General features: G+C 45.2%; 1 protein-coding gene across 1 annotated transcript; it reads left to right on the plus strand.

Annotated features, from left to right (window-relative positions):
- The first annotated feature begins 223 nt into the window (after positions 1-223).
- Positions 224-9766, plus strand: GNG10 (G protein subunit gamma 10). Its single transcript, XM_084629112.1, has 3 exons — positions 224-839; positions 6019-6150; positions 8774-9766. Exons 1-2 carry the CDS (start codon positions 759-761, stop codon positions 6142-6144), a joined length of 207 nt encoding a protein of 68 aa, XP_084485238.1. The 5' UTR covers positions 224-758; the 3' UTR covers positions 6145-6150; positions 8774-9766.
- Positions 9767-12325: the final 2559 nt, after the last annotated feature.

Raw genomic sequence — 12325 nt, forward strand, 5'->3', positions numbered from 1 at the left:
TCACATGTATGGCTGGGTCCCCTTACAGGCCTGAGGATTGAAGCTGTAAGATCTTCAGGCCAGGGACGCTGTTTTTATTTGAAACAGTTCCATGAACACTACCGGTGCCTAGCAAATAAGGAGACTGTTTACACTCATGTTAAGGAAAGCCTCCAAGCGCAAGGGCAGCACACGTGTGCGAAAGGAGTCTTGCAGCACTTCCCCCCCAGCCAGGGGGACGTGGTTCTTCGGGGAGATCCATGCGAGGCAGGGCCACTGTCCTCCCGCGTTCGCAGACAGCTGGAACAAAGAGGCGCCTCCCATCATCGGGGCACTGGTTAATTGAGGAAGCCTTTTCTTTTCCTGCCTCACGAGCGGCCAGCATGCAAGGATCAGGCGTCCGGCCCTTTGCAAGGCGGGCGGCCCAGCCAGTGCAATCTTGAAGCCGTGTGGCAACTTCGCGAGCACGGCCCCAAACCCTCCCCGCTGCGTCCCCCGGGGGCCGGGGCAGTTACAAGCCGAACTGCGGGGCGAGCGCTGACGCCGCGGGTGGCCACGCACGAGCAGGGGCACGCGTGGCTCCGCCGGATCGGGCCCTGGCCCCGGCCCCGGCCCCGGCGCCGTGCCGCGCCGCGGCGGCCTCTAGATGGTGCTCGGGGCCCCGGCTGCCGCTTGGCAGCTCGGAGCGGGGCTGCCTCCTCCCCCTCTGAGCTCAGTTCCTGCTGCCCTGCGTCTCCCCGGGCTGCTGGGCTCGCCTGGGTGCCGAGCTCGCCGCCAGCATGTCTTCCAACGCCAGCCTGAGCAGCATGCAGCGACTGGTGGAGCAGCTCAAGCTGGAGGCGGGGGTGGAGAGGATCAAGGTGAGAGCCCCCGGCAAGGGGGCGGCTTGCCCGCAAAGCGGATCGGGAGGGCTGGGCTCCGGTGGCCCGCTGCGAAACCGGAGGCCAGTGGCAAGGAAAGCGGGCGAGCAGCGTGGCTCTGGTTTGCGGGGCTCAGTCCCCTTTTGGGACTTGGCTGGGGGTCCAGCCACCACTCTGCTAGCTCCCACCACCCAGCCTAGGGTGGCCAGAGGTCGCCACATTAGGGGCTTTGTCTGATATAAGACTCTGTACCCTCCCCCTCCCAGAAAAGAAGTGTCCCGATTTTTTTCACACTCGCTCTCTGGTCACCCTATGCCAGTCTCCGACAGCAGCGGCCCCTGCACCCAGAGGCGAGGAAAGGGCGATGACGACTAACTCTGCAGAGATGGGGGGGGGGGGGGGGCGAGCCACTGATGGACGCAGCTGTGAGGGGTGGGAACCCAGGGATGCTGTTGGTCTCGGCCTATGGCTCTAGGTTCTCTTCTGTAACAGGCTCGGCTCCTTTGGGCAGCACAAACTCAGCAGCTCCTCTCTTCAGCTGACAGGGGCATTTGGGGAAAGAGATCCCTGCTCCCCAGCCTTGCTGCACTGCAAGGATCAGTTGGTGGGACAGGGCTGGAGCTTTGTGATCAGGCTTTCATCACCTGGCGGGGTCAAAAAAGGGCCTTCTTACAGCGATTGTAGGTTCGACAAGGCCGCCGAGGGGCTAGCTGCTTCTGGGCACAACTTGGTTCCCAGGCGGGTGGGCTCATCTAGGGTGGGGGCCTTCTGATCTGGGATCCGGAGAAATACCTTCAGGTCTGGTGGCTTCTGTTTATGTTACAAAGAGAACGTCGCCAACAGCTGGCATGGAAGTCTCATCAAACCAATGGCCCAGTTGCCCCCACCCCCCCAGATCTGTGGTGGTTTACAAGGGAAAAAAGCCATCAGTTGATTGCGCTTTTTAACATGGGCTTATTTTCTGTTGTTCCGTAGGGTTTGGTGTTAAATAAAATGAGCTGCCCCTTCCTGAGCTAGCTCAGTAGGACAGAAGTAGGCAAGGACTTGGCCAAGCCCCAGGCTGGTGGGAAGAGCAAACTTGGAGAAAGCTATGGGGCGGAGAGGTCCTTCAGCAGTCTGTGCCAGCTTACCTTTATTTATCTACATGGGGTAGAGGGAGTTAATTTTCTTCAGTTTGCGGTATTTTGATAAACGACTGGGAGAGAGTGATTGAATGATGTACTTCTGGGGACAGGTTCTGAGCCTTGGATGCAGCATGCGGGATGTCTGCCAATCCAACTCATCAGTGTGGCAGGAGAGCATTTCCTAGGAAAAAAGGCTATAATGAATAATATAGCAGACCCTCATTAATTCTTGTTGCTGATCCACAAACATGATAATCTAGACCTCAAACCTGATGATCTCACCCACTTCCAATTAGACTTGAATAGAGAGGCTGTAATGATGCCTGCCAATTCCTAGATGTGTGTATGTTTGTTTTTATAATTATTTCTTTTATAAAATCCTGCCAACAAAAAGACTTGTTTTATAGCTGGTGATCATTTTAGAATTACAAGTTCCACAGTAGCTTTGATAAAGGAACTCTTTCAAGCTATGTGCAAAGTCCAACCGTGTTTCAGGCTGTAAAGCAATGAAAGTCAAATTAATTTGTATCCAGGATTTTCCTCCTCTCTCATCACCCCAAGTGTGCACACAAACTTACACTGCCCAGTTCATAAAACAGGCTTATCTTGAAATCAGATTTGAATACAGCTTCAATACTTTAAATGGTAGCTGTTTAGCCAGCTATTTTATAAATAAGAAACAGCTGAGACTAGATTTTTCTAATTTATGCTCATCTGCTTCGCAGTGAAAGTGGCAAGTGCATAACTCCCTGACCTGTACAATTACATGATGAAAGTAAGGTGGTATTTTAACATCAATGCACCATTCTCTCTAATACATTTACTAATATAACCAAGAAGGCTTATCAGTAATTAAAACTAAACAATAGTAGTTAAAATGACAAAGTACATGTGGACTGATTCAGTAACAGGGATCATAGTTTATCATTTGTTTGCTTGCATGTTCATTCATTACATTTGGGAATCTGCAATGAATAGCCTGGTCAACAGTACAGATGTGCCCAGGTCTTCTGTATTGTAGCAGTGCAATATTGTCTGTTACTGTTGAGGGTGCCTAAGCATTTCCATTCCAATTTTCTGTTTTCAACTCTCGATAACATTAACCCACCAGGCAGAAATTTCCAGCCTTGTTCTTTGTTGGAAGATGTTTGGATTGTTTATTGGGCTCTCTGGTTTTATTTGTTGGACTTCTTCTAAAAAAAAAATTCAGACTAATTTTCTCTTAGCAAGATAATTTGATCACAGAGCAGTAAAATAGGCACAAAAAGAGGAAACACCAAGGAAGAGAATATAATGATGAAATAACATGCAGGGGGATTTTAAAAGATGCTGAGCTGTGTGGGAGAAAAGAGAGCTTTTTTTGGCTGTTCAGAGTATGTGATGAATTAGCAGAGGGAAATCCACCCCCATGATTGCATGCTCTGTTAGGGTTTTTGCCCCTCTCTCCAGATGAGTGCCCAGGGAGCAAGACTTTCGCAAAGGAGGAGCCTGGTCAGAAAGTGACACCTACGTACAGGGACGTGCACAAGGGGGGCAGCTGGGCTGAGCACACTTATTGCCATCTGCTGAAATGTGATAGATTAGGGAGTGAGGGGGGGAAATGTACATTTGGCTTGCATTGAGAACGCACAAGCCATAGTGACAGATGGCCCTGCTACTGAACACTACTAACCTGTGTCACAGAGACTGCTACTGCACTGTTGCCACACGCAAGGTGTGCGCCTCCTTCAGACATAGTTATCAACAGCAGTAGGATATACATGGCTCCTTGCTCATCGGCTGGCTGCAGAGTTTGCCTGTGTCAGCAAAGGTAGGCAGAAGAGGGCTGCAGAATGGTGCTGAGCACTGTACAACATGGCATATGCAGGACACACTCTGCTAATTACTCCATAGTAGAGCACTGTCTAGCCCTGCCCTTATCTTCTGCACTTTGGTATTGACATAGGGCACTTAAATAGGCCAATTAGTTCTTTGGGTGCATGGTGCCACAACAGGAAAGGGTCCAGTTTTCAGGCTTCTCAGTAGCGACTGGTGCTGCAGTCCAGAGAATGGCATGGCTCGGAAATGATGGGGCCGGTCCCAGGAAGGGACTGAGAAAGAATAAGAAACCCTTCAGGCATTCCAGAAGGGGAGTCTCCATGATCAGGGAGAATGGCAATCAGTCAGAGTCACTTCTCCATTGCCTCTTGGGTGAGGCTGCCTCAAGCATCTCTGAGGCTCTGAACACAGCGTGGTGGGAGGAGATACTCAGAAAAATTAATATTGTAGGGGAGTGGTGGCTGGCAATGAATAGAACAGATCCCAAAAAGGGAACTGAGTAAGAGGGAAGAGAAAAGCCACACCGTGTGTTTGGGAATGCTGCTGGATCTGACAGTCTGAGAATGGCAGCAAGCTCACCAGGCCCTAGGGATGGACGGTCAGGGCCGTCCTTAGGCATATGCAGCTGCGTAGGGCACCTGAAAATTTGGGGCACCTGTGGGTCTTAGTGTCCACCCTCCCGCAACTTCCTGTCCCTGTTCTGACCCTTCCTGCAGGCACCCACCACGGCTGGCTGCTGCAGCCTGGTGAATCTTCCTCTGGAGGGGATTTAGTCGTTAAAAATGAAAAAGCCTCCAGCCTGCCAGACCTATTAGCTCAACATTGAAACTTAAAGAGCCATTCAAGCGGTAGTGAAGCCATTTAACAGGCATTTGCCAACCCCCAGGTATATACTGTAAGTTTCTGAATTTCCTGACCAAAACAGTTGTGCATTACCATAATATTTACTCAGAACATGTTAGTCTACAGGACCTTAGTTTAAAATTTGCTTTAAAAATATTTCATTAGTGTGTTGCTGAAGATTATGAAATCACATCTCTTAAAAAATCCTTGCCTAGATTTTTAGATGCACAATCTGAGTATTCATCTTTAGCCTTAAATGCTTGGATCTTCAGAATATAGTTTTTTTAATAAATCCTTCAAAAGACCACCTGCATCTAAAATACACACGCGAGCCCAGGCTGCCATTGGGCATCAGGGCACCAGTTTAATAATACTGCATAGAGCCCCCTAAATCCTAAGGATGGCTCTGTGGATGTGGGTCACTGTCCCAATCCCGCAAGTAAACCCCTCCAATCCCCTCGTCTGGGAGCACTGGGGCGCCGCACAGAGAGCGAGAGCTATATTCCCTGAGCTCAGAAAAAGGCCTAGTGGGTAGCTTCAAGTGAGGATGTCGCACTTGGTGATTGGGGACTCCAGTTAGTGTTCTCCAATACCGCCCTTTGGCGGACTAAAATCCTACCAGGCTGGCTGGCAGACAGACACCCTGTCCTTAAACATTTCCTGGATCCACGCTGCTGTCTGCATCCTTGACATCTGATTTTTGAATCTCTCTCTGTCCAGCTCCAAAAGTTGCACAGGCTAACCAGCCTGTTGTCTAAGACGGTAGCATGGATGCCTCAGGCTCTTCAATACCTTCCGTCTCCTGAGCTTGCTTCAGACCTGTCAGGCCACTCCTCTTCAGGTGCCTATATCTAGATTTAGGAGATTAACTTGAGGCACCGAAGCTTGATAATTTTGACCTAAATTTCATTTTTTAAGGGAGGTTCAAATTTTAAGCCCTTCACTCTGCCCCTGCTGCTATCCTATGTCTTGTCTGATTTGTCTTCTCTTATTTAGCGTGTAAGCTCTTTGGGATGGGAACGATGTTTGCCATGGTGGGAAGCGCTGTGTACGTTGCTATGTGACTATTTTGTAATAAAGTACACCGGAAAATTGAATTGCTTCTGTGTGGCACAATGGAACTTGAATTCTGTGGCACCAACACCTACATTCCACACGCTGCTGTGGCTCAGAATTGAAAATACTCGTTGATGTAAAACGTAGCGTCTGTCTTGCCAGAGCTTTGCGCGTTTGAATCTGCGTTATTTTAATCGGCACTTTTCGCTTTGGGAGCTGGCTTGGCTGCTCTCCCACTCTGTGTGATAATGGTTACTAAAAAGAGGAACTATGTAGTAGATGTCAGGGAATGAACTGGTTTCTCCTCTGTATGAGGGTATTTCTTTTTCCTTGTACAGGTCTCTCAGGCAGCCGCAGAACTTCAGCAGTATTGTATGCAGAACGCCTGCAAAGATGCCCTGCTCATAGGAGTTCCTGCTGGGAGCAATCCTTTCCGGGAGCCGAGATCCTGTGCTTTACTCTGAAGTCAGGTATGGTAGCAACAACAGAAGTCGTATATGCTACCTGCTGTAAACCCAAAGCCCTAGAAATGACAAGTTTCCATTAGGTCCTCTTACATACATACCAATAATACCTCTTTTCTAGCAAAGTGCTTACTTTTTTTCTACTCTGGCCCTCTGGGCACTAGAGTTAAAACATGTTTCTCCCTCTGGACGTCCCTCTTCTCTTCTTTTGCTTGTTGGCAGATACGGTGTCTGTAGCTATTTTTAAAACGAGCCTTCAGCAACAGCAGGATGTTGGGTGCATAATCGATTTGATTCTCTGCACTTCAGATAAGACCCTCCTTCATTTTGGAGTCTGGGAAGGGTTTAGAGATCAAAGGCAGCAGGCGTTGATGGCACGCTTCCAAGTTAGCTTTTATCTTCTCCCGCTGTAACTGTAGATTGTTTCTACTCAGCGGTGCTCACAATCCCCGTTCCTCCATTGGCAGTGACCAGGGAAAAGGCAGCTACCTCCACTTGAGGGTAGGAAACTGTCCCTCCAGAGGAGCATGGCGGACTACCAAAATGGCCAGTAAGGGACCCAGTTCCCCTTCCCCCAAAGTTGAGTCATCTCCCTATGGGAGGTGGCCTTCACATTACATTCACAGTGGTTTAGAAATGAATATTGTCTAGGAAGTGATTTCAGGGGGTGCTTTCTTCCAGCAGATATTGCATTGATGATGAGGTACCATTTTAGCAGATCAGTTATCTGGGGATAGGAGGGAAATTTAGAGGAAGGATTGACTGTGCAGTAAACTTAAGCATACATGGTTGATTCTGTTGACCCAATAATAGATCATCCAGTTTCTAATTAACTTAAGCACGGCATTTAACATGTTCCATGCCATTTGCAGTCTTTCAAACATACCGTTTTTCCTGTTACTTCACACCCTTTAACTCTCTTCAGCTTTTGATGATGGACCTGGTAGTGCATCAAATGGAACTGCATTCTTGATTAGTTTCTTTGCTAACTAACACAGTCCCAAAAGAGGCTGCACGCGGCTTGAAAGAAACAAATGAAGCTGGAGCATTGGCACTGATTTAAATAACTCTCCGCATGTTACAACACTTTTCGACTTGCATGTTGTATTGCAGTTCACTTAGGCTTTGTCTACACTAGGCTTTTTCCCACCATTGTGACAGCTGGCGCAGCTCCATGAGAGATGGCAGCCATGGAGGGCCTAGTGTAGACTGGTAACCACTGTCATCGTTTGACCTGCTCTGAGCAAGTCTAAACAATGTGGTTCACTCACCAGCAGCAACCTGAACGCTGTCTACACTAGTGCTCCCTGCATTGCCGGCCCTGCTGGTAGTAACAGTGGGAATATTAAGAAAAAAACTGAGTGTAGACAAATCATTAGGGTCCAATCCTGCAAAGGTATTCTCACCTATGTGTTTATTCCCATCCGTAGTCCTATGGACAGCCCTGGTACTACAAGGGTGTGAGTAATTCTTTGTAGGATCAAGCCTTTGTGTCTTGCCTAAAAATCTTACATAGCACAGTCATCATGTTTAATGTAAGAGCAGCCATCCTCATAATTCTTTAAAAGTGACAAATAAGGTGGTAACCCCTAGTAGGGAGGGTAAATAAATTACCACGACAGGAGGACTGATGAGAGTCCCATTTACTTGCTCTTTGTTAGAGGACACTGTCAACTTGAAATCTATTTGGTTTAATTGGTACTTTTGTCCCTCTGCCAAATTTTGTGCTTTTAAAAATCACATTTTCCTATTTTTTTTAAATATTTGTTTTCTCCGCTGGAGCTGTGTCAAAATAAAAGCTCCTGGAGCCAATGGGTCATCGGGCTGACATGGTTAAGGCACATCTGTTTCATAGCCAGTGGCACACAAGGGAGTGGTGTGGTCAGCATCATGTCTGACTATCTTTGGCTACTCTAACCCTATGGATCAGGCACTATTTTGCAGGTGGGTGAACTAGAGGTGGCCTTTCATTGTGAGATTGAGAGAGACTCAAACCTGCGACCTTCACCATTCAGCCAACCCACCTCTGTGGATCTGGGTGAAAGAGGGGAAATTGACTGAGGAAAAAGTGCAACTGGTGGCTCAAAATGCTATCAAATGCACAAACAGAAAAATATTTTTTCGTTTCTCTTTGTTACAATAATCTTAGGTGTCCCTGCAAATGTGATATTTAGGATGACAGTGACTCTTCTATTTTCTGTTCCTTTTATGAGGTTGCCATTCTACTTGTGTATATGTGTTTCTAGGACTTAACTCAGATGGAGTCAAGAAATTAAAGTATCATATGGTTACATTGGCCTGTCAAGATACAGGATTTTTCTCCTGTTTGAGGAGTAAGAGCCCAGTATATGATTTATTGCAAGCATTCCAGAAGTACATAAATGGGTACTGGGTTTTATGTCTTTCTTCTTTTGCTAATAGACCAATATTTCATAGCACTTTTGTTACTGCTTCATGAGGATAAAATGGCAAGGACAAATTTTACAGTATTCCAGGAAGCTAGCACCCAACAGTGGCTCATTTAACCTAACCCACCGTGAAGAGGGTTCTGTGTTACAGCTTGTGAGAAGAATTTATTAAAGAAGAAAACCAAAGACAGCCTTTAATAAACCTCTTCTCCCTTTTGTAGGGAACGTCGGTGGAGAGTTTTCTTCAAGCATGAAATGAATAACAGCTGCCTTTCCTTCTCAAGAAAACACGATCTCTGTGCCCTACTTTTTCTGTGGCCAAACCAATCTCCTGGATATTTATCAGTCTATTCTGGAGTATCAGTAGTTCACTAGATCTTTTGCTAATATGTGTAAAGTATTTTATATGAGAAAGCGCTCTTAATAACTGAGTTAACATTGTTTCCATAGTTACTACGCAAGGTTATTTAATGATGAGGTTGTTTACATTTTAGAAAGGAAAAATATTTTAAACATTTTACCAAATAACTTCCCCCCCCCCCCCGCCCTTAATAATTGTGATGCCTGGATTAAGGATTTTTCTACACACTTAAATTAAATTGCCTCTTCCTCTTACCCACGCTTGGTATTTACATTTTCAGAACAGACACCCACCAAGTGCACGTTGAAATACACAAGAACCCTCTTTTAGTAAGAGAACAGTGTTGCCAAATGGAAAGGTGTTTTGTTTTGTTTTTTTTTAAATTTTTAAGACTTGGGAGCTAACTCAGACTGCTTTCCAGCTGCCTTTAAATCAGTATGTGATGTCTTTTATAGAAATTGCCTGACAGTATGTAGCACAGACTTGATTCTTAGGACACATTCACTACAGAATGTCCAACCTGTTTACTCTCTTTCTTATTTGTGCTTCTCAAGATATTGCTTTGTTGGAGTTTTCTTAACAGATGTTTAAGATATGGTTAACAATATTCACAGAACACTAGAAAAACAAGAATGCAAATTGAGTTCACACTCAGAATTATCAAGGCTTGAAATACACAACTCATTAAGCCTCTATGAGTGTATAATGTTGTTGGTTGTGTGCCTTTGGTTTTTTACAGAGCACTTTTACAAGACCCTGCTTATTTTTTTTAATAGTTTTTCATTTTGTTTACTCTCCAGTGTTTGTATTAATCTTTTAGAAGCTTGGAAATAAAATTCTTTTCCCTACTGCCCTTGACCTTTGTTTTATTATAAGGAAGAGGAGACCTGTTTGTTCATCAGAGGATTTTCTGATTTAGATATGGGAAGGAGGGCTCATGAATTACACGGCATTTAGGGCTGCATAGGTTAGTGCAGGAATCCAGAAAAGTTTGTCTCCTGTTAATAGAAAAGCAGTAGTTATAGATGTTTAACTTCTTTGTGTGAATAAGGGAAGGCATCATAATCCAATTTATAAGAAGAAATGTGCACAGAGTATTTCATATGAAAGGTGCGTATGATTCCTTAGAGTGAAATTTTCAAAGGGGACTAAGGGATTTGAACACTCACTTCCAATTAATGTCACTGGGAACTGGGCATCCAAATCCCATAGGATCTCACCCTGCATCTTTCACAAATACCTTCATTCTGGTGAGGTACGGAAGAGGAGTGTACTAGTTTAGTGCCTATGTATATGCCCTGCCAATGTGAACTCTGCTTCCTTCCACAGGAAAGAATTTATGGACTTCTTTCCACTCCCAGCCACGATGCTCCGTTCTGTTCTTATCTATCTTAGGTTGCCTGAACATCTTACAGTTGTTAGTGTCTATACCTCACAATGCTGCTGCAATGCAGGGAAATTCTATGATCCCCATTGTGCAGACGGATATCTGAGGCCCAGAGGGAAAAAGTGACTTGCTCAAATTTAGGTAGTTTGTGACGGAGCAGGACCCTCACAAGACCATTCTTCCTCATCAGTGTGTTATACCAAAAAAATAAAAACCAGCAGGATCTTATTAAAGGGAATAAGACAAAATGCCACATTTATTATGAATACAGAAAGAATCATAGTAAGCAGTTAGTTATAGCTATAACATGCCATTCAATTTCATATTTATTCACACATTCATTCATATACACACACACAGGTTCTTCAAGGTTAATATCATTGTTACCAGCCTTAGAGTTGCTCGTGCCAAGCCACTGGCCAGGTGGCCTGGACACGAGGAGAGAGCAGGGCTTTCTCAGATGTACATCTGATGCTCTTGGAAGTTGGTTTGCAGAATCAGACCCCAAAGTTCTCAGTTTCTAGAGAACATTTTTATAGGAATTTCTTCCTATGCCAGTCTATGGGAATTGCTTCATCATGCTGTTGCTGAATCAATCAGCAGATGGCACATTTCTGACGGCTCCATGCTGCCAGATGTTATCTTGTTCTTCGGTTCTCCCATCCTTGAGGCTGTTGGGTGGATTCCACTCTGCCCTCCGGGGGGGGGGGGGGTCCTCTGGTTGTTTCCACTTGACGCCTTCTTCAGCTGATTGACACTGGATTCTTAGGCTGGCACCTCCCTGATCATTTACTATCCACACCAAGCATCCATCCACATACATCCTCTATCTCTATTTTAATCACAGTTGTTAACAAAGCGAGATAAATACAACAAAAGGGCGGGGAGTCTCTGTGTGCTGTTTCTGTCGTGACAAAGTCTGGACAGGCTCTGAGTCTCCCTGTGTGAACAGTTGTTACAAAGTATTGCTTTGAGAACAGACTCTGTCTTAGGATGTACTAACACAATTAGCAGCTTGCAAGTTTCACACAGAGAGGGAGAGAAACAGTAAAACCAAGAACCAATAGACCTCTTAATTAGTAATACCCTGGAATTTAAACAATAGGGAATCAAACTCATTTGTGAATTTAAGACAGAACTTCTTTAATATGATCCAACAAGTGCCTCCCGTTTGTACGATACAACCCAATAGCCTATAGAAAGATAGGAAATTTGCCAGTCCTCAGGTATATTCCACCTGGAAAGTAAGCAAATTACAAATAACTTGGGTCTATCATTGAACTGTGACCATTCGACTTGGTTGAGGGTTGGTGGTATTGACTGCAAGGTGACAGGCTCAGAGAAAAAGATGCAGTGTGGTGCCATGAGGTAGGTGTTTTCTGCACGAGTGGAAGAAAAATAGGGACAGAGTCATCAAGGATGAGTTGGGCAACATGGGTTGCCCAAAAAATCACTAGTGAATTCTGTGTTAACATGCTGGGATTTTTTTTAAAAAATGCATCTCTTTTAGAAGCTAAAAGCATTTAATATTTCTTAATATTAAATTCATGGGGAAAGTTGTCTTTTTTGAGTAATACTGCCTCTGTGTGGGCATTTGTGTGTGCGGGAGAGAGCGAGCCAAAGACAAATAGTTTAACACTGGGTGTTGGGGTTTTTCCTTTTTATTTAAGATGTTGCAGCAGCTAGCTTTGTAATTCCCTTTTTTCTGGACCAGCATAAAATGAATACAGACAGCAAGTTACACTCCCTTCGCAACTAGGCTACTGAAGGCAGTGTATGCTTGTATCTGTTTTTAAAGTTATCCACTGTAGGTTCTCCGTCAATGTTCTGTACTAACTTTTCTTGTATGTTCACATTAAAGTTTTGTATGTGTGAAAGAACAAATACAGGCTAGGGAGTAGAAGCTGTATTTTTCCCGTTCCTGTGGTTATCTACGACAGTTTTTGCAGAACTGTAGTCTTACACTGAAGCAACAGAATCCTGAGTTTAGCAGTTTGGGGGAGAGTTTTCAAAAACACTACCTAA

Source organism: Lepidochelys olivacea (genome assembly GCF_965140295.1).
Source record: "Lepidochelys olivacea isolate rLepOli2 genome assembly, chromosome: 5".
In the NCBI taxonomy this organism is placed as follows: Eukaryota; Metazoa; Chordata; order Testudines; family Cheloniidae; genus Lepidochelys; species Lepidochelys olivacea.

What these genes read in the sequence shown, in the direction of transcription:
- GNG10 (XM_084629112.1), top strand. Translation starts at nt 759, where the DNA reads ATGTCTTCCAACGCCAGCCTGAGCAGCATGCAGCGACTGGTGGAGCAG. An exon ending in CGGGGGTGGAGAGGATCAAG is followed by an intron (nt 840 to 6,018) that starts GTGAGAGCCCCC and finishes TTCCTTGTACAG; the next exon opens with GTCTCTCAGGCAGCCGCAGA.